At 43.1% G+C, this 23,971-nt stretch overlaps 1 protein-coding gene across 1 annotated transcript in view; it reads right to left on the minus strand.

Annotated features, from left to right (window-relative positions):
* Positions 1 to 23,689, minus strand: part of TRIM8 (tripartite motif containing 8) — a 134,772-nt gene extending 111,083 nt beyond the window's left edge. The window contains exon 1 of the mRNA XM_030202829.1: positions 20,892 to 23,689. Within this exon, the coding sequence (XP_030058689.1) occupies positions 20,892 to 21,461 (570 nt within the window). The 5' untranslated portion in view covers positions 21,462 to 23,689. The remainder of the gene's footprint in view (positions 1 to 20,891) is intronic.
* Positions 23,690 to 23,971: the final 282 nt, after the last annotated feature.

Below are 23,971 nucleotides of genomic sequence, written 5' to 3' on the forward strand. Positions count from 1 at the left end.
CAAACATAGAAGACAGACAGTCACTGCTCAAAGAGCTTACAATCTAATAGTTCTAATGGTTCTCATAACTACCTTCGACTTCTGAATTTGGGGAAATTATTATTATTTCTTTTCTTTTACTGCTGTAGGATGCAGCCCATGGGGTGGATGGGGTGTTGCTGTTGCACTGTTGTCCTCATTACAAAACACACCAGTAGCTCTTGTTTAGCACTATAACGGAAACAGTCTTTGGCTGTCTAGTCTGATGTTATATAAGTACATAAGTGTTGCCATTCGGGACAGACCAAAGGTCCATCAAGCCCAGTATCCTGTTGCCAACAGTGGCCAATCCAGACCACAAGTACCTGGCAAGATCCCAAAACAGTACAATACATTTTATGCTGCGTATCCCAGATATAAGTACTGGATTTTCCCTAAGTCCATTTTAATAATGGCTTACGGACTTTTTCTTTTAGGCAGATATCCAAACCTTTTTTAAACCTCCGTTAACTGCTTTTACCACATCTTCAGGGAATGAAGTCCAGAGTTTAATTACACATTGAGTGAAGAAATATTTTCTCCAAATCATTTTAAATTTACTATTTTGTAGCTTCATTGCGTGGCCCTAGTCAACAAGCAATTCACGTCTACCTGTTCTACTACACAGTATTTTATATATTCTGAAGTTTCCGATTGTTGTCTGGGTTGTCTATGACAGCAAAGCTCTGCATTTTGTTATTGGTGTTGAGACATCTTCAAAAAAAAATAAATAAATAAAAGACCACCATCAAGTATATTATCGCACATTCACTGTTGATTTTAATCTTGAATTGGTAATGAATGTGACTGTTGGGTAGACTGGATGGACCACTCATGTCTTTATCTGCTATTACTTACTATGTATTTGGATGCCCAATCTTCCAAGTTCCTAAGGTCTTCCTGCAATTTTTCACAGTTCACATATATTCTAACAACTTTAAATTTACAGAAGACACTAAACTGATCAATCACTTTACTTGTTCTAATTTCCAGATCATTTATAAATGTTAAATAGCACCCATCCCAGTAAAGATCCCTGCGACACTCCAGTATTCACCTCCTCCATTGAGAAAAATGACCATTTAACCCTACCCCCTGTTTTCTCTCCAATAACCAATTCCTAATCCACAAGAGAACATTGCCTCCTATCCCATGACTAATTTTCTCAGGAGTCTCACATGAAAAACTTATCAAAAGCTTTGTGAAAAATCTAGATACACTACATCAGGGTTGCCCAACCTCAGCCCTCAGAGCTGCAATCCAAATCACTGCCTTCATATTTTTCATGTAGTATTTACTGCCACACCAACTTTCTAGCATGGATTTATTTTATTTTTGTTCTAGGTTTTTTGTATGTATGTGTTTGGTTTTTTGTTTTTTTAATGGTCCGACTCATTTTATGTCTACACTTCTGATAGAACCTGAGTAGGGACTGGGAGAGACAGTAAGCCTGAAACAAACAAACAAACAAAAAAAACAAAACAAAAAAAAAAAAGAATTACTTTGCTCTCAAAATTAAGTCCCATCCCTACCTTTCTATGTAGTTTCAGAAGCAGAAGAGGGAGTGAGGCTATAGCAGACTGAGCAGAGCCTCTTGCTCCCTAATATAGTCCCTTCCCTCCTTTAGTGCAGTAAAAAGGAGTAAAGAGATAAGCGCCAGTAGATAGCAGAGCAGAGCAGAGTTCAGTTTTTCTCTGCATATTTCTGCTTTTAACATGTGGTTCCTTATTCTGTATTTGGGAGGGAATGCCCATGGTTTGTTGTGGTGTATTCTGCTAAAGTGTAGATTCTGTGTCAGGATATGTAGCAGTTTTACTTGTTCCGCTTTTCTAACAGAAGGAAACACAGAAACAAGGACTACATGTTACGTATTAATTATTAATCGCAATAATTAACCTCCATTCCTCGCTTGGTCGGTCTGGAATCTCTCCCCCCCTTCCCTTGCAACCTGATTTACCCTTGCAGGAAGTCTTTGCCCAGTTGCGCCAGCAGAAGCCATATGGAAAGGCTATCTGTGGTCTGCACCAGACCTTTCCCTCTGACCCATTCTGACCCTTCTGAACAAGGTGGGTAAGAGGAAAAGGCCTGGGGCAGACTGCAGGCAGCCTTTCCATACAGCTGCCCTGGCGCTGCAGGACAAAGCTAGCTACTCAGGTTCTGTCAGAAGTGTACATGAGTCAGATCATCTATTAAAAAGCAAAATCCACACACATAAAACCTACAACAAAAATAAAACAAAGCCATGGTAGAAAGTATTTGGTGTGGCTGTAAATAGTACATGAGAAATATGAAGACAGTGATTTGAAGCACTAATGGTTCTTTGAGACTGTGTAGCTATCAAGTCTTATTTAACATCTCTACTGATGGTACGCATCCAACTAGTCTAAGCTGGATTTAGAGTACTGTAACACAGAAAATCTGTCTCTGAAAACATGTACAAGCATGTAAAAATTTGCGAAAGCAAGCACAGAGTTCATGAGGTATCAGAATGAGTGACAGAGGGTGTAAAAGATGTGAATGAAAGAAACCCTTAGATTAGGACAACAGATTATATGAATGCTAGTATTAAGGCATGAGGTTAGGTTAAAGTGGATTTTTAATAGCAACTGCTACCATCCCAGCAGGAAGAGAAGAATGCATGAGGCAGATATGGAGGACAGGCTGAAACTGAATGTGAGCTTATATACTACTAAGACCACTGCTTGGAGACTTTATCCTTCACCCTTCTTAGTTCAACAATAACATGACCCTGAAACTCACTTTTGCCAACTGTCAAACTAGACAACACGTTAGTAAATAAGATACCTGCTATTCTTGGTACATTTTCCTTTTTTAAATGCTGCCCCGGTATATTTGTTCATTTGAGGTAAAAGCACATTCAACTTCCCCTACACAAGCTATCAACAGTTCCCCTTTCTCCACGTCTTTTACCCAACGTCACAACTCCTTTCCTTCCACTGGTCTCCAACATCTCTCCCAGGCATGCCCAAAATCTTTCACCACCTCCACTCATTCATAGGCCATTTCAGGCCTTACCCTCTTCACATTTGATTCTTGTAAGAATAATACTTAAGATACAAAAAGGGTCCAGAGGGTTCATTTATTATGAAGCTTTGCAATAATACCCACAAAGGGTAATGAGGCTGGGAAAAGACCGAAACACACACTCCCTTTCTCTACATCAAAGAGTTTGTGCCATGATCTTTTGGGACTGCGAGTTGTATTTTTCAGGGCTGTGTGTAGGTACTCAAGACACACAGCAAGGAGTCAATGCAGACTGCATACGTTGCACCTGGTATACAGCAGCCATAAGGAGATTAAGGGGTTGAAGAGGACAAGGCCCAAAGTAAACCTCATGGTGGGGCAGGAAGGGATGAGCTGCAAGGGGATATCTGGAAGAGCAAGAGAACACTCAGGTATTTGTTAGTGTTGTCAGGCTTTAGAAAGCTTTGAATTACAGTATATCATTTTTGACAGGCTGTTTATGCTACCTCTACATGTAACAAGCCTTGGTGGTGGCTGCCTACTGATGCTAAATTTCTTGTGGCTACCAGGGGGTGCCTTGAGCTGTTGAATAAGCACACCATAATACACACTAGGACAGTGTTTCTCAACTTCAAGTCAAGAACCCCCTAAGTCAAGAATTTCAATCGAGTACTCTCAAGCTCCAATCAGCAGAGATTTTGAAATGGACAGTCCAAAAAACTAATGTATTCTAATCACAAAATAGAAAATAAAATTGCTTTGTCTACCTTGTTGTCTGGTCATTTTATTTTTCTAATTATGCTGGTCTAAGCTTTGGTTTATGATTTCCTCCAACTTCTCTTAACTCTTCATTTTTCTCTCTCCTTTTCCTTTCAGTTTTCTTCAATTTATTTTTCTGCCTCTGTCCAGTATTCACTTCCCTCTTTTTACTGAACCTACCTACAGCTTTCCATCTCTTTCCCCCAACCCAACTCTTCTATTTCTCTTCCTTTTAGTCCTAAGTCTTTCACAAACTGTCTTCTTCCCACCCTTCCATCCAGTATTTCCCCCTCTTTCTCTCTCCCCCCCCCCCCCCCCAAGTCTACCCTCAGCCTCTTTGTTCCCCTTCCCCTCCACCACTGCTGCCACTTCTCCAGATCAGGAGCGTTAACAACAGAATCTAAAGCAATCCTTGAGACACAGTCCATCCGTATACTGTCAGCGCTGCAGGTCCCCTGCCCCCTTTGATGTCAACTTCCTGTTTAGAGGAAGGGGATCAACGGAGCCAACTGAATGTACATGAAGACCATGGCCCAGGGACTGCTTTAGGTTTTGCTGCTGCTGGTCTAGAAAAACAGGAGCATGGCCATGGTAATAACAGGAGGTAAGTAAGGAATGTCCTCTACCAATTGCCATGTACCCCCTATAGAGGTTTCACATACCCAGCCTTGGGGTACAAGTAATGCATGTTGAAAACCTCTGTATTAGGACACAAGGCACACATGCCACCATTTTGAAGACTACTGAGCTAATGGTGGGCTTAGAATGGGAGGGAGAGGAGGGCACTAAGCAAGTGTGAAGGCATGAAGGAGGGAGACGTGTTCCATGGGATACATCTAGCAAATACAGTTCCAGCCTCCCCATGCTCATTTAGAAGTAAAATATTCTACGCATGGAATCTTGATGCAGGTTACCCCAACCTTTTTGGGTATTCAGTGCTGTCACACCACTGCTGTTCAGAGTTGTAATCTCTCTTCACTGCTTTTACCTTCTTGGAAGCACAACAGTCATACCATTTCTGTTTTGGGAACAAAGATTAGGAATCCTGGTCACTAAGCAGGAAACTAAACAATGTTCTTCATCTCTTCCAGAGCTGCCAAGATTACAATCTATGTGCACTTAATGCCTATTTGGTAGGGGAATTCTCTCTCACTAACACATACCATATTTTGTTAAGAACAAGTGCCAAAACAATAAAGTTAGTGAGGTATTTCTCTAGTTACTATCATATCAAAAGCAGCCAGAGTCCAAATTTGCAATGACACCCATTGACAGAGGCAGTCTTTGCACAACACCTAGCAACTGGAAAGTTCTTGCTATCTTACCCTGTGACAGAGGTCACAGCTGCTAACCGAGAATGGCAAGCCCCCATTCCATGACAATGATTCAGGAACCAGTTCTACTGTGATGTCACAAGGAATTTAACGGCAGAGCTGCCACTTCCAGATGTTTACTGCTGGCCACTCAGCCGTATCCATGACAACCAAGCTGAAACCTTAGATTGCAGTAAAGTCAAAGGCCAGCGCTCCCTCACATGGAGTGACTAGCTAGTGGGGAAGGAAAGATTAAGCAAAAGAACTAGAAATTACTTTGCTGGCAGATATAGTTTAAGGCCCAGCCACAGCAGGTGGTTTTCAAAATTTCATTAATTAAAATATGCATTGTGGAGCATAGGTTTATTTGCATTCTGTAATCTTGCAGAAGGAAATTGTGAACTAAGCATAGCTTTCTTTTATAAAAGTACAGGAGTGGGATTGGTCCCATGCCAAGTGCCTGCGTACAATTTTAACTGCCTGGGTAAAGTGTGGGTGCAAATGCTGCATTCACAGCCTCTGGCAAGGAGAGATGGATGGCTGGCATCTCCAAGATGACATACACCATCATCAGCTCCAAGATGGCTGAGCCGAGTTATTTAGCTCATTTTCTTTGTCTTCCTTTTCAGAACTGAAAAGAAACAAAACAAAAAAAAATCCTAGACTCCCATCTACGTTATTAACGTTTTGGGAAGGGGGGAGGGAAGAGACAGGCAAACTGCAAATAGAAGGTCCTATTCACCGATTCTAACCCCCCCCCCCCCCCAAGTTCTGAAGAGGAGAAGGAAGAAAAAAAACTGCTGGATCCAGAAGTTGAAAGTATATGAAACTGAATATTTTATCTTTCAGCTTTGGCACGAAAAAGAAATAAACCTGAAGATCAACAAAAAGGAATTCCCCCTCCCCTTCCATCTTACTGTTTAAAGCCCATGCTAAAAACTGTTCACCGACAGTGACATTTTCTGTGCTTCTGAGCAAAGCATTAACCCCCACCCTAAATAGCAACTTGCTTACGGAGGTGTAACTGTCTCATTGTGAGTGTTACTCTGATTCACCACACAGACACATGATCCAAGCAGAAAACCTATGGTGACTAGGCCCTGTAAAAAAAAAAAAAGTTAACATCTCACTCTCTCCAAACACTGTCACACAGCACTGATAAGTTTGCCCAACCAGATGCTGGACTTAAAGGCCTAAGTCAGTTCAACCAATCCCTGTTACATAAAGAAGGGAAGGTAAGAGATGGGAATGCAGTAGCTAGCAAAGAAGTACTGCTTCAGGTTATAACAGAGTTCCTCCTCCACCCCACCCCCCAAATAAACCTGCCTTCTACATCCTCCTTTACTTATTACTTCCCATAACCTTCCTCAACATACAGTTCTTACAGCCTCAGTTCCACCTCTGAAGTGGCTGCACCACAGTTTCTGAAGGTATTTAATAATTTTGGTAGAGAGGAATACATAGCAACGTAGTAGATGGCGGCAGAAAAAGACCTGTACGGTCCATCCAGTCTGCCCAACAAAGATACATCATAGCGGATGCTACGAGTTTAATACTATATATACATGATCTTGATTTGTCCTTGCCATTTTCAGGGCACAGAGTAATGTATTTATTAGGATGTATTTACCACCTTTTTGAAGGAATTCACTCAAGATGGTATACAGTAAGTAGAAGTCTGTCCAGCATTGGCCATGTTCACCAGGTCCCGTCCTGCTTGTTGATGTAAGCCACCACCGTGGCATTGTCCGACATAACTCTGACAAACTTCCCCTCCAAGAGCAGCAGAAATTCTCACTGGGCAAACCCACCGCCCGGGTCTCCGGACATCTAATAGACCAGGACACTGCCCAGCTCAATCCAGTCTCTTTGGAAGAGGACACGCTCCAGTGGCCCTCTCCAACACGTTTCCAAAGTTGGAAACGGCCCATCACACTGTGGGCAGACAGAACCGGCAGCAATGCTGAGTGTACGGCTCTTGTATGCAGTGCTTCACTGCCAGCATCCCCGGCAGAGAAACTCCATACTCTACCAAACTTGACTACGCTGTGTGCCAAGGGACCGAACACACACAGCAGTAATTACTACCTACTGAAAGGTGGAGAAAAATAGTGGATCTTTCCAGGGAGCACCACCAGTCTTATACCAGTGGGGTCGCTGGTAAAACTCAGTTTTCTCTACCTCCATCTGCTGGTAGGAGTGGAGGAGTAGCCTAGTGGTTAGAGCGCCAGTCCTGATACCCAGAGGTGGCCAGTTCAAATCCCACTGCTGCTCCTTGTGATCTTAGGCAAGACACTTAACCTTCCATTGCTTCAGGTACAAAATTAGATTGTGAGCCCTCCACGGACAGAGAAATGACCTGAATATCACTCACCTTGAACTACTACTGAAAAAGGTTATGAGCAAAATCCAAATAAATAAACACATTGGTGCAGAACAGTAAGCTGATAAGACAAGCCCTTTTTGTTTGACACCTACAATATGCCACCACTCCACCACTAATTGCTGTAACCATCAGCAATTATGTTCACAACATTCTTAAATTTTAAGAGTTACATTTTGCTATATTGTATGTGAGAAGCTGATACAAAGTTAGGAGACAAACTCTTGGCTACTCTGATGGGAAGCTAAGCTTTTAAGTGTTTGCTATAAACAAAGCTTTTTAGATTAGAAAACAGTTGTTTTTACTGTTTTTAGGTTATTTTGTTTGACTTGATTTGTATTGTTATTTTAGATTTTAGAATTGTATTGTATTTTAATATTGATGGATACACATTGCTCAAAGTATGTTTATTGAGTGGGTAATCAAACGTAAATAAACAGAACCAAGGAATTTTACGTCTAAGACAGGGTTTGTTCAGGACCCTAAAGAATTCTGAGGTGAGGGTGAATTCAGATGTCACATCTAGACGCTGTGTCAAAGAAGAAAGGGTATATAGCAATTTGCTGGCTTATTTTCCCAAAAACCTGACCTTGTGTCAGGGACAGCTCCTCATTATCCTGTGTTTAGCATCCAAATACTCTTTTCCTCCTTCAGCATATAATCAGGGATACTGCATCTGTGCTAGTTGCTTTATCCATGCCTTGCCTTTTACAACTCTTCCTATGCCGGATGAGAGAAAAATGAGTGTTAAAGTTCCAGTTTCTCAGTAAATCTTGCTGGAATCCTTACATCTGACTGCAGGAGGAGTGGTGAATGGGGTCTCTGGTCAATAACAATAAGCTCATCACCCACCCTTTTTTTTTTTTAAATTAGATTTCTTGCAAGGCCCTCCGGCTTCAAGAAAGATTGTATCATTTGCAGTTATTTACTGAAAGACCACTTGGGGTTTCTGAATTGGGGGTAATCAATTCAGTCTGAATGCCTGGCATCTTTTTCTGCCATATGTTAAAATATCCTCCCCCCCCCTCCCCCCCATTATGGTATTGGATCATTGCGGCCATGATAATCTACTGTTTTAGGGGTTTGGAGGATGGAGCAAGGATGCAGCCAGAGAGGCTCATGTGTGCCCCTGCTGACCTTTTCTAATAATTTCATGCTGGCCTTGAATAGCAGAAGTGGGGTTAAAATCTGTTGCTCTGTAGATGGGAGTGGTACTTGAGTGCTAGACTTCAGGGGGGTATTTGGGGGAGGGGGTTGGCCTCACCTCCTACTACTTCTCTTCTGCCAGATTTTGTGTGCTAACCTTTTATAATTTGACTAATTCAAACCCATGGAAACATGAAGACATCTGTATTCTGTAACAGCCACTGCCCAAGTGTCTCTCCCTCAGCACATGCACTTCACCTACTCACAAATACCAAAAAAAACCAAGGTGGTGGTAGGAGGGGTAAGTACATTTTTGTTCAGCGATACAACTCAGTAACAGAAAACACAAAATACACAATCATGCATGAAGGGAAAGAACATTTTTTTTGAAAGGGAAGAGGCAACTCCAAGAGTTTATTAAAATCATATCTCTGTTAATACATTTGTCAGTTGCCTCACTTTTCAAAGCTGAAGATCTTTTCCAGTAAACGAAGGTCAGCAATATAATCATTCTTAATGTACTGTGCTAAGGACAGGACATTTGTCCCTCAATGCAGCCAAGACTTAAGCTCCTTTAAAAAAAAGAAAAACTGCAGTACGCACTTGCGTGTGCTTACCGCAAGATGCTCCGAGGCGTCCCGCAGTAATTTAGCGATCTGCACATGCAAACCATGTAATAAAAACTGCAGAAGGGGCCTTGTCTGGGGATGGAGAGTGGGTGTTTGTGTTAATCAGCAGCGATTAGTGCAGGATTAGCGCACAAGCCCTTACCGCCTTCAAAAACAGGTGTCGGTAAGGGCTCACACAATAATTTTTTTTTTTTTTTAAATAATGACCGCACACTGGCAACATAGGAAAATAGAAAATCAGCCAGCCATTCTCCAGCTGCATTAGAAATGGCCTTAGCCTGTGGGAGAGACCGACATAAGGGCAATCTAAGGCCACTTTCTACCACATACATAGTAACATAGTAAATGATGGCAGATAAAGACCTGAACGGTCCATCCAGTCTGCCCAACAAGATAAACTCATTTTACATGGTATGTAATACTGTATATGTATATCCGAGTTTGATTTGTCCCTGCCTTTCTCCTTTGTAAAAGGAGCCCTTAATCAGATCTTCACAAGATGACATTTCACTATGCATAATCTAAACAATTCATCCAACCTATGACTGACCTGAAGTCTTCATTTACTACCCAGTCTACTGTATATCCCTATTAACACCATAATTTATTTAATACCACAATATATTTAACAGAGGAAAAAAAAACTCTTCAATAAGTTGAACTATTTACATGTTTATAAAAAGACCGTGAACTATACATGCTGGGGGGAGGGGGAGGGGGCAGGAGACAGCTGCTGTGTAACCTCTTCCTTTAATAATGACCCAAATGAAATGTTAAACCATTAAAACTGCACCAATACTGCCATTTATAGAGAAACAAAATAAAGAACTCATCCTTAGCTGTGTTCTTTGTTGATGTCCTTGAATCATCTAACTTCCTTTCTTCCTCACTCCCACTCCACAAAAAAAAAAAAAATACACAGAACTTAGCTTTAGGGCCAAAGTATTTTTGTTTGCCTTTTTATTTCATCCACAAACCTGTACTAACAGCTCTTCGAACCCCACTACTGAACTATGTACTGTGGGCCACAGAAAACAAAACACATTTAAAAAAAAAATTAAAGAAATGGTAAGCATTAGACACGACTACTACCCTTATACCCTTCAACTCCCAAGCTACAGCACTGATGAAAATCAGCAGTGTTAAAACAGATTGGTAGAAGCAGAACTAAATTAGCTTTCCTTGATTGAATGTTGTGCAGGCACAGGAGAACAAAGGGACCCACACAGAGAAAGAATCCTTTTGTCTGAGAGCAGGAACACCGGCCCTTTACAACAGCTCTGGTGCAACTGCCTTGGGTTTCAGTTGTTCACCTTCTTCCTAACAACTAGAATCATCAAATTTCTCTTTAAAGAGGGGATTGGGAGGGGGGGGGGGGATCTATCTGAAGCAGGAAAACAGATTACCTCAAAATGCTGCTTCAATATTTTTAAAAGTACACGGTTGATACCAGTTCCTTACCCTGCCCCCTCCCCCCCCCCCCCCCCAAAAAAAGGCAGCTGATACGATTTCGAAGTAGGCTAAGAACTAAGAGGTCCTTTTACTAAGCTGCAGCAAAACGTAGCCTTAGCTTGCCCTTATATGGATTTTTCCTGCATGCTAAGGCCATTTTTACCACAGCCAATCTTCTATTTTCTGAATAGCCACGCACTGCCGCAATTAGCGTGCAGTCATTTTACAAAAATACCACATGAGCATGTACTGCCACCCATTCTGTAGGCAGTAGGGGCTCACATTAATCCTGCACTAACTGACTGGTACTCTGCCCCCCCCTCACCAACACACCCCCTCACAAAAAAATATATATTTAGTGCCTGGGCCCGTGCGTGCTAGTTTGGAAGTTACCACCTGAGCGCATTCTGTGGTACACCATTTTAAGTTGCGTTAGGTACGCATTAGAACTTAACGCAGCTGAGTGAAAGGGCTCCTAAATGCCTTCAGAGATTTGTGTTTTAGCTTTCTGCCATTAGTGCTTTGTCAACCGAATAAGGAAAGCAAAAGAACCATGGACGCCGTGCAGAGAGGACAGCAAAATACCTCTCAGGGCTGCCACTGCTTCCCTGCACCCCCCCAGGACTTCTACACGCTAGTCTGCCTGGCAACAGCATGCCTTCCAACATTCAAAACCACAGTTCTTCCCAGTTATTTCAAAAGGGGAGACAAAAATAAAATGAAACAAAAGCAGGAAAGGTTTTATCCTCTACAAGTGGCTACACACTTTGCTGGGAACTATTGATACAACCTTGTATACGGAACATTTGTTTCCCTTTCTTGCTCAGTATATGCTACGTTTACATTGTCAGTACATTCAAAGCATTTCTTGCCGATTGCACAAGCCACTCCTGGCCAGAGAAGAGATGCATAGGATTGAGAAATCAAACATCTAAATTAAACTGCAAACTGAATCTGCCTCATTTGTTAAGCATTACTATTCTGCTCCTCAGCCTGAGAACACTGGCTCTCTGTTCTCTCACAGGAGTTCAGGCACAGACTGAATCTGAGTCATTTCAGCTCCCATCTCATCCAGAAACTCCCCCAGACCTGCATTCCAGCAATTACGCACAGCAGTCCCACCCATAACTGAGCTGCCCAAAAAGAGACCAGAGGGGCATAATCGAACAGGGCGCTCAAGATTTCCTGAGGGCATCCCCGCGGAGGGGCGTGGAAAACGCTATCATCGAAACAAGATGGGCGTCCATCTTTCGTTTCGATAATACGGTCGGGGACGCCCAAATCTCAACATTTAGGTCGACCTTAGAGATGGTCGACCTAAATGTTGAGATGGTCGTCCCCAGTTTTCGGCGATAATGGAAACCGAGGACACCCATCTCAAAAAGGTGGAGGAGTCAGCATTCGTAGTGCACTTGTCCCCCTCAAATGCCAGGACACTAACCAGGCACCCTAGGGGCACTGCAGTGGACTTCAGAAATTTCTCCCAGGTGTACAGCTCCCTTACCTTCGGTGCTGAGCCCCCCAAACCTTCCCCAAAACCCACTCCCCACAACTGTACATCACTACCAGAGCCCTAAGGGGTGAAGGGGGGCACCTACATGTGGGTACAGTGGGTTTCGTGTGGGTTTTGAAGGTCTCACATTTACCAGCACAAGTGTAACAAGTAGGGGGGGAATAGGCCTGGGTCCACCTGCCTGAAGTGCACTGCACACACTAAAACTGCTCCAGGGACCTGCATACTGCTTGTCATGGAGCTGGTTATGACATTAAAGGCTGGCAAAAAAAGATTTTTTTTATTTTTTTTTTTTATAGTGGGAGGGGGTTGGTGACCACTGGGGGAGTAAGGGGAGGTCATCCCTGATTCCCTCCGGAGGTCATCTGGTCAGTTTGGGCACCTTTTTGAGGCTTGGTCATGAAAAATAATTGACCAAGTTAAGTCGACCGAATGCTTGTCAAGGACACCCTTCTTTTTTCCATTATCGGCTGAGGACGCCCATCTGTTAAGCACACCCCAGTCTTGCCTTCGCTACGCCTCGGACATGCCCCCATGAACTTTGGTCATCCACGCGACAGACTGCAGTTGAGGGCGCCCAAAATCAGCTTTTGATTATGCCGATTTGGGTGACCCTGACAGAAGGACGCCCATCTCCCGATGGGCGCCCTTCTCTTTCGAAAATGCCCCTGCAAGCAGACTGTACACAGCTTACTGACACATCCAGTCACCCCCACTCCACAAACACCTTGCTATAAGGTCTACAGCTTTTGTAGAATGGGAGTAGTAACCTCTTACTCTACCTCTCCCCTGTAAACTTGCCTGCAGCTCTCAAGCTTTGTTGCACAAACAGAATTTCAGCAGAAGATGGAAAACGGATAGTCTGTCTTCTGATGCCCATCACACAGCTTCTACTATCAACCATGCTCATTTCTATTTTCATTTTTAGCACTGTACAAGGCAATCTGCGGCCACTCCAAAGCTTCAGCCCCACAGAAGACCAACCAAAATCTCTAGCCATGGAGACCTTGCACCAGCCTTACCAAAGAACTTACTCCTCCAGTTCGCATGTACCCTGCAAACTAGAGAGCTGCACGGGGACGGGGTTCGCGGGAATCCCGCGGAACCCGCAGGATTCCCTCGGAGACGGAGGCAGTTCCTGCAGGGTTCCCACGGGGATGGAAGCAGTTCTGCGGGCTTCCCGTGGAAGTGTAAGCTGCACCTGCACCAGCCTCTCATCTACTGAATACCAATTTCTTTGAGTGCTGTCTCCTCCTCCTCCTCTTTTTCTTCCTTGCTTTAACAGCATAAATGTGGAAAGTCTTCCATTAAGGAGGTGGGTGGTAGTCACAAATGATGACGGAATTCAAAAAGGCATGGGATGAACACAGAGGATCTCTAATTAGAAAATGGAAGCTATATAAAGCTAACCTTAAATGGCTGCATGTGTGTGGATGTGTCAAGTGACGCTTAGATGGCGACTCTGGCTGTGATGAACTAGGGCTGATACCTGGCAGACTTGTATGGTCTGTGTCTCATACATGGCAATCTGGTGTAGGATGGGCTGGAAAGGGCTTAAGACAGCAACTTCAGTGGCTGGAACATGAGGACAGTGCTGGACAGACTTTTACGGTCTGTGTCCCACAAATGAGAACATGAATAGGCTGGAGTGGGCTTCGATGGCAACTCCAGCAGTTGGAACATAAGGATGGGACCAGATAGACTTCTGTGGTCTTTGTTCCAGAAACAAAGAAAGAAAGACCATAATCAAGTATATAACATCACACTCGTTGATTTAATGATGAATTGATCATGAGTGTGACTATTGGGCAGAGTGGATGGACCGTTCAGGTCTATTTGCTGTCACTTACTATGTTACTATTAATCCTCTTTGCTCCCAGACTGGTGCATAGACCTCAGCTCTGACACAGGCACAAGAATCAGATGTCACCTGACCTACTGGCAAATAGCATGTGGTGACCTCTCACACACTGCCAGTGAATCAGAGACAAATCTTACATGTGCGCACCAGAGTGTTCCAAGTTCCAACTTCCGTTCCTTCCTTGCCTACAGTGCTGTGGCTCAAATCCAGAGAGAGACTGAGGGAGCTGACTGGAATTTTCTTTTATGTACCATTAAATTCTTACGGGGATGGGTGGGGACGGGTTGGGATGGTTTAAATTTTTGCGGGGATGGGTGGGGATGGGTAAGATTTCTGTCCCCGTGCAACTCTCTACTGCAAACCCACTTAGATTCCCTCTGTCTAAAATACTACCAGGTCACTGAGCATCTCCTCCCACCTCAACAGTACCTAAAATCACATGGGCAGCTGTATTTGGTACCATAACTCACTAGCCAGATCCAGCAAGCAGTAGGTTAGAAAATTGTATGTAGGGCTGACCTTCACTATGCTTAACTGATTCATACTGGATGCCTCACATGACATCATAAACTGAGCAAACCAATCAGTGACACTGTTTCAAACATGGCTCTTCCTAGGAAGTGCAGGCTAAATATGTGACTGAACAATGCTTTAACTGATGCAGGAATTTATTAACTAGCCAGTTAATGAAATACTGTACAGTGCAAACATACAGCATTCTTTCAACACACCAGTATCCAAGCACAAAAATTGTGCAGACAGCATCCTGCTTTCACTAGCAAAACATACACCCTTCTTTCTACGTAGATTTATTCCTTTTTGTTCCCCCTACTCCCTCTTGGAAAAAATTCAGATTGTCTCCTCTCAACAACTGACAGAGCCAGGATACTAAGATTTATGATAAGAACACCCTTAAAAATAATAATCTGCCCTTTCATACAGGCTGCATATCCTGTGTGTGCATCCATGCCAGCAAGCCAACTGAAGCAACACTAGCTCAGACCTGTCTAAAGAATGAAAATTGTAGACAAATGTTCAAAGGCTCATTATTGTGAGCAATATGTGGTTGCAGATTTCAGATTAGCCTCTGGTCCAGTGCTGGTACATCACCTCATACCGCACCATCAGCAATCTCTTAATTAAGAGGGTTGGCCTCACTTGGGGGAGGGACCAAGGGCGATACAAGATGCTTCTACACAAAATGAAGGCATAATTAATACCCAAGCTGTAAAGGGAAGGACCTACAGGGCCTCCTTCCTACCTGGCTCTAGTCATATTCAAAATATTTACACAAACATGACTTCCCATCATAAATAATGCATCAAGATAGATGACCAATGCTGAAGGTTCTTAGTGAATTCACATAGGAAATTAGTCATTACTTCTTTTAGGCACACAAAGCCTGATAGCAATTAGAGTTTTTCAGACATCACATAAGATTATCTACCTGTTTCATGACAGGATTATTTTACTTTTTGATGTAAAGTCATCTGATGGTTGGGACCTTAGCCAGAAGACTAAGAACTGTATGAATGTATGCAAAAATCTTACTAAGAGACAGCCATTACAGGGGCCAATACCACAGTTCAGGTCATATCTCTGCAATGAAGGAGGACTCAGGTTTGAAAGAACCCATCCATCAGTGCAGTTCTTCCTTGCACACCCGAGGCCCAAAGGGAGGAAGTTGTAATCTGCGTGGCAATCCGTGGCATCCAAAAAGCAGAGCTGGTGACACAGAGAAAGGACCCCCCCCCCCCCCCACCACCAGTCCTCAGGCTGGTGACTGTGCCAGAGCTGGCCAAGTATGGGAAGAAGTGGGAGGGATGGCCATGAAAGAAAACAGGGAAAAGGGAAAAAGCTGTTACTAGTCATTTAACCTGATGACCTGCACAACTGCAACTGGATTCCCTACAAGTCTACAACCTATGCCAATAGCAATTCCTACACCAAGGAGCAATACTGAACCAAAGGGAAAGAGGCTTCAGCCTAGGCCAGGGGTTCTCAAGCCAGTTCTCAGGACACACCAGCCAGTCAGGTTTTCAGGATACCCACAATGAATATGCATGAGACATTTACATGCCCTACCACCATCCCATGAGCTGTGTTTTAATCTGTGCTCCTATCAAATCCTCTTGGTCTTTGATCTCAGACACCCACAAAAGAGTTTAAAGATACACCGTTATAGTTCTTGTTTGGAAATCAGTATGCAGCAACCAAACTGATCAAACTAAAAAGCATGAAACCAAACAAAGAGAACCAGCAACCTATAACCAAGAACATGCCAGGAGAGAAAAACTGAAGGGGAAGGAGGGGTCCTTCCATTTGTATAGCACAGTTGTGGTTCATTTCCATAAGATTTTTTTTAATTAATAAAGGACCTAGGACATTGGTTCCCAAATCTGGTCCTGGAGGCATCCCAGCCAGTCAGGTTTTTAGGATACCCACAATGAATATTCATAACAGATTTGCATGAAGTGGAAGCAGTAAGGAGTAACCTTAGACCCTCTGATAAATGGGTAGAACAGACATTACATTTGTATAATCACTGCAAACAAAAAGCATTTCAGTATGACTGGGATGAACAGTTATAAGTACATAAGCTATATGCTATCAAAAGATCTATCACTAAATATATCCAAAAAACAGGTATGCACATCTTGATAACTGAGAAGTAAAGCTTACTCTGCAGCTTCAAAGAGCTTAGAATTGAAATATTTTTTAGAACAGCATCAAAAAAGGTTTACGGTAATCTGCATCACAAAAGCCTTCAATCTTAATAGCATGAGTAACCAAAGTCAAAATGATCTTCAACAAAATCTCCAAAAATATATTTACTCTAAGAGCTCTTTGAAGTCCAAAACTCTATTTCTCAATTAGCAAGGTACATACTTATCTTTTCTAGATATACCCAGTGACAGATCTTTTGATACAGCTTTTTACCCCAATCATACTGAGGGATTTTGCATTCAATGATTAGTGAAAAGTGATGTCCACTCTGTGCCTGTGATTTGTGTGTGTGCGCGTGTGTGTGTGTGGGGGGGGGGGGGCACCAAGGTAACTTCTATGAAAACACGTGTGTGGGGGGGGGGGGGAGGGGGCACTAAGGTAACTTCTATGGAAACACATTTTTTCCTAGTGAGAAAGAGGCATATACACCTTTTTGTTCTAATAAGTATTTTCAAGTAATGCTGAAATTTTTCATAATATTTTCAAGTAATTACTTCCATGGATGCCAGGGACAACTGCTCAAAATCATCTGAAACCCCTTGGTCAAAGGGAGATTTGGATTAAACAAAAGTTAATCTCTTGCTTTAAAACAGCATTTTTGTTATAATTTTGTTTATAAGTATAAAGGGCTCTGTTTACTCAGCACAGGAATATAATGGGTGTCTACCATTAGCAGGTGAAAATTTTGTGCACCTACAGCGTGGCTTAGTAAACAGGGCCCTAATTAATTTTCACTTTTTCTATGTTATTCTTACAGAGATTATTGCTTTCTTTCTGAATGCTTACAGTCATTCCAAATATAGGTGATTTAAATCAACTTAGTACTGTGCAATGATCCCTATCAGATTCCTATGCAAACGTCACCCTGACACATCTGAAATGCGAACATAGCACAACTGTCTGGCAAGCTGATGCAGAGAAGAAGAATTTGAACAACAGGATGTGGTCCTGCCTTTTATTGAAAAAGTCAGAAACATCAAAAATTCAATACTTAAGAAAGGAGACCTAGGAATAACACCTAGAGAGGAAGCCAGAAAGAAAAACAAACTGATAAGCTGCTAGCATTCTGACCAGTCCTGCTGCTTTAAGGAAGTGACCTAAGTGTTAGATTTACTGGAATTAACAGTAACATCTAATCTGAAATGCTCCAGCTGTCTTTACTGTTTCTGTTGACACAGTCAAGAGCCCCAAAACAAATCCAATAAAGGCACTGGGAAGGTGAAGGCACAAATGGAACTTTTTAAGCTCTTGCGCAATGGAGTGTTCCCAAGACACAATTTATTTTTTTGTGACAGTCAATGGCAGATTTCAACATTTTATCCAGAGTCAAGCAATATACTCCAAAATTACTTTAGCCTGGTAGAGAGATGGTTATATTACTGTTCTAGCTCATTTTTTCCTTCTAGAGCTACTGCAAATGAGTTCAACCAAACTTATCCTGACCCTTCACCCCAAACTTAAACCAGGGAAGATTTACAGCAAAGGCATTCCAGGACCATTCTTCCTTACAATTCTGCCACTGCAATGGCTTAATTGTTTCTGACCACAGGCCAGCTATCCTTGCCTGGTCAGCAAGCCTAGAACAAAATAGTCCTGAAGAGCAGCAAATAACCAACCTACGCAAATTAACAGTGTTCCTAGGCCAAATGAAAGCAGAATGCATTTGCTAAAAGCTCATTGGGAATCCACTGAAAACCAGGTTGCTCAGGGCTCTAGCAGCAGATTTCCCAAAAGACTGGGATAAACTGCGTTGAGTGGCCTCACTAGTTTTCTGGATTATTAGTACACCTGGTGGAAAGGTATGGGAGAGGGCCCATGTCAATTAATTAAGGATGCATCTTCTATGAACATGAGAAACACAGCCTGTAATACCCTACCAGGTGGTAGTGGACATAAGCACCTTAAAATATATAATAATAATAAAAATAAGAGTTCCACATGCTTGGGGCATAGGGACAGGAAGGGGTTTGAGAGGTCATGCTGGTGTAAGTTTAGCATATAAAGTCACAATTTACCCCAAAATAGTTTAAAACAAACAAAGCCCCACACAGATGAATCTTAACTGGGTAGATGGCAACGTCTTTGCCTACTCTTGACCTAGAACAGTGTTTTCCAAGCTAGGTGGTATGAGGTACTCAACTTTAAACTACGTTAATGCTAATGTTCATGTTATCTCTGGGGTGTTGGAGGGGTTTCAACTATTACAAAGAAAGAGGGCTGCAACCTAAAACATTTGAGAAGCGTATCAAGAAATCACTCTTCAGCACTTTAGAATCAGGTTGTGCAAAGGCAACCAGCAGACACTACTTGAGAGCATCTGGTAGCTCCCTCCTGAGACTGTGAGCCCTGCCTTACAGCACTATCAGCTCTAAACCAGATTTCCAATACTTCCATCCCAATCATCAGGCCAGCAGAATCCAGCCTGCCTGGGGTTTTTCTTTTTATACACGATGCGTTTAAGAAGGTTTTAAAGACATTACTTTTTAAAAAAATACGGGACTGATAATGATTATCTTTGTTATCTGTTGTAATCTTGGAGGTCTTGTGCTTCAGGTTTCTTACCATAACCCATTGTGAACTATTTGCATGGTATTGGCGGGCTATACATTAACAGTAAGAAATTATATGAGGATGTAATTTCTGGGGTGACAATGGGTAAATACATGAGGCAGGCACATAGTGGCTATACATTCCCCAAAAGGCTGCAATTATAGCATGACATGTTTATCCACTGCTACCCTAGCCAAGATATAATGTTCAAATATTTTTTATTTTATTACATTTGTACCTCGCGCTTTCCCACTCATGGCAGGCTCAATGCAGCTTACATGGTGCAATGGAGGGTTAAGTGACTTGCCCAGTCACAAGGAGCTGCCTGTGCCTGAAGTGGGAATTGAACTCAGTTCCTCAGGATCAAAGTCCACCACCCTAACCACTAGGCCACTCCTCCACTCCAAATACCTTTCTGACCTCATCTGCAACTCTCTAACCAGTCTCTTATTTTCTTGCTTCTGTTACTATATCTTTTCTGTCTATATGTTCTATCTTTCCTTACACCCTATGTCTATTAAAATGTTTTCCTGTGTATTGTGTTGGCCCTGTAATGCAGCATACTATGGCCATACTTTGTATTGTTTGAATATTTTTACTGCTGCAATTATCTATTGCTTATGCTTGACTTATTCTTGCTGTACACCACCTTCAGTGAATTCCTTAAAAAAAAAAGCAGTAAATAAATCCTAATACATAAATAAATCTTCATAGCACCTATTCCAGAGGCTGCTACCGGGGCTCAAATTGCAATGGTATTTTAGGCCAAAGCAATTAAAATCACTGCAATACCAGCCAAGCTCATTCAGATGCAACCAGTTAGCATTTAATCATTCTCTACTACTATCTAGGACACCATCCAAGACTACAAAATTGGTGCTGCTCATCTGAGGAACTGGTGACAGCTGAGAAGCTATTACAGGACAAAGACTACCATACAGCCTTTCAACAGGCCATTGAGGCATGTTTAAATATAACCAAATTTTGATTTTTACTCTCATTACAGTAAAAACAAAACCACCATCTTCTGAGCATAAGCAAACTGCCTCTGGGAGCTTTGCACTGTTAACAATCAAGAAGGGGCACCTCCAAAGCATGAGTTTTCTGAAAATGCTTATACAATCTACAGTTTTAGCCCTCCTTTCCCTCTGGCGGTGAGAGGTGGCTCCAGTTTGACACACCTAACTTGCAATGCAATACTGAAATTTGTCCTAGCAGATCTCAAAGCAGTTCACTGTCTGCTCCTCAGTCCTGGGGGTGGTGATGGATGGCAGTGTGAGTGAGAGAGAGACTACAAAGTTTCAAAATGGTTAAACTCACAAGCCAATCTCATGAGTGACCTAAGTTTTTCCATCAAGGCATTCTAACTTTTGTCTTTCATTATTCACATTTCGTCAAGAACAATGGCAGCTTGTGCCCAGGTGCGCATCCAGTAAGATGGGCACCTGGTATCGTGTATTCTGAGTCACAGCATAGAACTAAAGGAGCAGAAAAGGGCATAAGGCACCTGATCTAGTTTTTCAGTACAGTGACAGAAAGGAAAACAAATACTTACTCTTATTTCATTTCTTCGAATCTCCACATCACAGACTGAATGTCCCTGATGGGCCCCACTATAGTAGCAACAGAACTGGCATACTGCCACCTGCTCTGCTTCACAGTGGTACAGTCTGTAAGCATTGTGCTGTGGGCAGCTCCATGCCCTCACATCTTCAGCCTCTACCAGGAGGTGCCCACGGGCTGTAGAAGGCTGCTGCAGGTGAGTCTGCACATGGGACTGGCAGCAGGGGGCTTCACATCGCAGACAGATCTTCTGTGCAGGCAGAGGAGGGCCCCTTCGACAAAATACACAGTGCAACACAGAGGGAGCCTTCTCCACACTAAGGGAATTGAACTTTTCTACAATATTTGTGAGCTTCAAGTTCTTCTCTAGGTTGGGCTTCTGATTATAAGCCTGATTGCACTCAGGACAACGGACTAGCCCAGTTTCTTTAGCCCAGGCCTCTCCTATACAGCCCCTGCAGAAATTGTGCTTACAAGGGAGCTGAACAGGTTCCACGAAGACATGCAGGCAGATGGGGCAAATAAGCTCTTCCTCAAAACAGTTTTTCCAGTTCTCAGCCATCTTTCTCAGTCTTTTCAAACTTTTGTACTTGAGATATGCAGATATTTAATAAGGCTCTCAAAAAATAGTTTAAAATTTTAATCTTAAATCTCAGTAACCCTAAATCCAAGCTAAAAAATAGGGGGTTCAGTAGAGGGTTTTATGCTAAACGCTCTGAAGAAAACAAAAGTGGCTTTCTGGTTCAAAACCACAATTTTAAGCACTGCATCCTCTGATTCCAGATAAAAATAAATCAAAACCTACCCAAGGCTGGTAGTGAAAACGCGAAAGAAAAAACCTGTCCAAGTTTTACATAAGCCTCTGCAATTTGGGATTTCAGCATAAACTGACATTCAGTAAGTTTCACTGTTCGAAATACAGCTTCTGTGCCCTTTTTCAATTTCCATCGAGCCCAGACTTCCTCCCAGCGCCTTCTCTCACCGAAAGGCAAATCATTTACCTTGGAAAATAATCAAAGAGCTCAGATCCAGTGGATAGCAAAAATGGTTTCTTTTATGAAAGTTGAATACTTGCTTACAGATTTAATTCAAAGGGGTGGAGGGGGGGGGAACAAGCTCTCCTTCCGTTGCTTCACAATGTGCTCTGGACACAGTTCTGTAAAACAGGTCAGTCACTCAGATCAAATTCCAGCCCTGAGCAAAAAAGAAAAAAAAAAAAAAAAGAGGAGGCCTCCCACTCCTTCCTTGTTTCGCAAATAGGAAGAAGAAAATCGAAACAGCAATTGATGCGGAAAAAAATGCTCCTTCAAAACATTATTTTGGTCGTAAAAACCTTGAAAGTATATTTATATTGTGGTTTCTAAAACGCACTAAAAAATAAAATAAAATGGTAAAAGCTCAAGAAAAACAAAATCCTCAACACCTCTCTTCCGATAGCAAAACAAGAAATTTCTCGACTGCTAATCAGAACCCTTCGCCCCTTTCCTTCTCTCCCCCTCTGACATGAAAGAAAACCTATTTCTGCATTTAGGACCAGCCTGCAAAGTGGCGAGAGGCTGAGAGGGGGGTGGAAAACCCACCACAGAAACGTATATATAATTCCAGCAGATCGACTCACTCAGCCATTTTGATTCTCCTCTCTGCTGTATTTAGAAAACAAAAAAAGTGTGCGTATACGAGTATCCATATATATTAAAATATAGATTTAATTTCTAAAAATCAAAAAGAAAATGCCAACACCCACCCCCAGAAGTATGTGCCTCTCCTTTTTTTTTTTATGAGCTCAGTCTCAGCTCAGTGAAGGGAAACTTCAAACTGAGCACGCAGCTGCTGTGGCTTTTTTTTTTTTTAGCCTTTTATCATCAGATCAGAGAAAAATGCAACACTCATCGCAGCCGCCTTCAGCCATTTTGTTTTTAAGACTTTTTTTTTTTGCCCCCAATAAAAAATAGAAATCTGTTCCTTCCCCCCTCCCGTTCCAATAAAAACACATTTGACAGATCACGATTTGTGCGGCTCCCGGTCTGCTTCGCTCTCCGTCCAGCGATCAAACCAGATCTCGTGCCCCAGAATCCCTCCTCACCCCCCACTCAGAAAAACCAAAATAAAAGCAAAGATTTAAAAAAAAAAAAAAAAGGCCAATCCACCAGCTTGGTCATAAATATAATATATTATTTCCGGATATATAAATTATTTTGTTTGAATGTTCTGGACGCTCACGTGATGGGGGGGGGGCAGGAGGAAAAAATTCGCCCCCCAGCGTCCCTTGTGTTGCCCCCCGAGCTGACAATAAAGGGCCTGGTGCAGCCTCCTCCTCCTCCTCAGCTGTTTATGGACAGAGATCCCGGGGGGGGGGGGGATGGGGTCCGGGTTGGTCCTGCTGCGCTCTCTTCCTGCGGGGGCGGGACGGCTGGGGGGTGCGCTCAGCTGCCCATCGGCGGGCCGGGCCCGGGTCGAGCCGACGGTTACCGGCCGCCTCTGGCTCTTAAAGGGGAAGGATGCCGGCAGTCCTCCTCCTCATCGCTTATCATCAGCCATCTTGTTTCTTCTTTAACTCCCGTGGGAAGGAACGCGCGCGCGCGTCAGGCTCGAGCTCCGAGGCAGGAGGTGCGAGCCTCCAGCCCTTCCCCCACTGTCCCAGCTGGGAGGGGGGGGGGGGAATGGGAGGGAATTAATTAGTTGCTGCCCGAAGACCGGGTACCAGTGTTTGCAAAGAACTGCGTACGGTCCTGCTCCCCGGCTGGCTTAAAGGGACCACAGCAACTGCACAGCCGCCTCTGCCCGGCCTGACCTGCAGTGCTCTCTCGATTCTCTCTCTAGTCTCTTTGCTTGCAAACCAACCCACCAGCTCCGCCCTCCGTTGACGTCACGTGATCCCTCCCCCTCCAGACAGGCCTGCCTGGTCTCGCCTTAAAGGGGCGATGACGAGGCCTTCGGTGGTGAAAGGGCCGGTAGGGGACTTCCTTTGCTTATGTATAAGGAAAGCGAAGAAAAGGCTTTAGTGCGCCGAAAATTCAGTGCCACTGCCCGTTCGTTTTTAAAACGGGGAAAAATACAAACGAATGTAAGGTC

Source organism: Microcaecilia unicolor, chromosome 5 (genome assembly GCF_901765095.1).
Source record: "Microcaecilia unicolor chromosome 5, aMicUni1.1, whole genome shotgun sequence".
Lineage (NCBI taxonomy): Eukaryota > Metazoa > Chordata > Amphibia > Gymnophiona > Siphonopidae > Microcaecilia > Microcaecilia unicolor.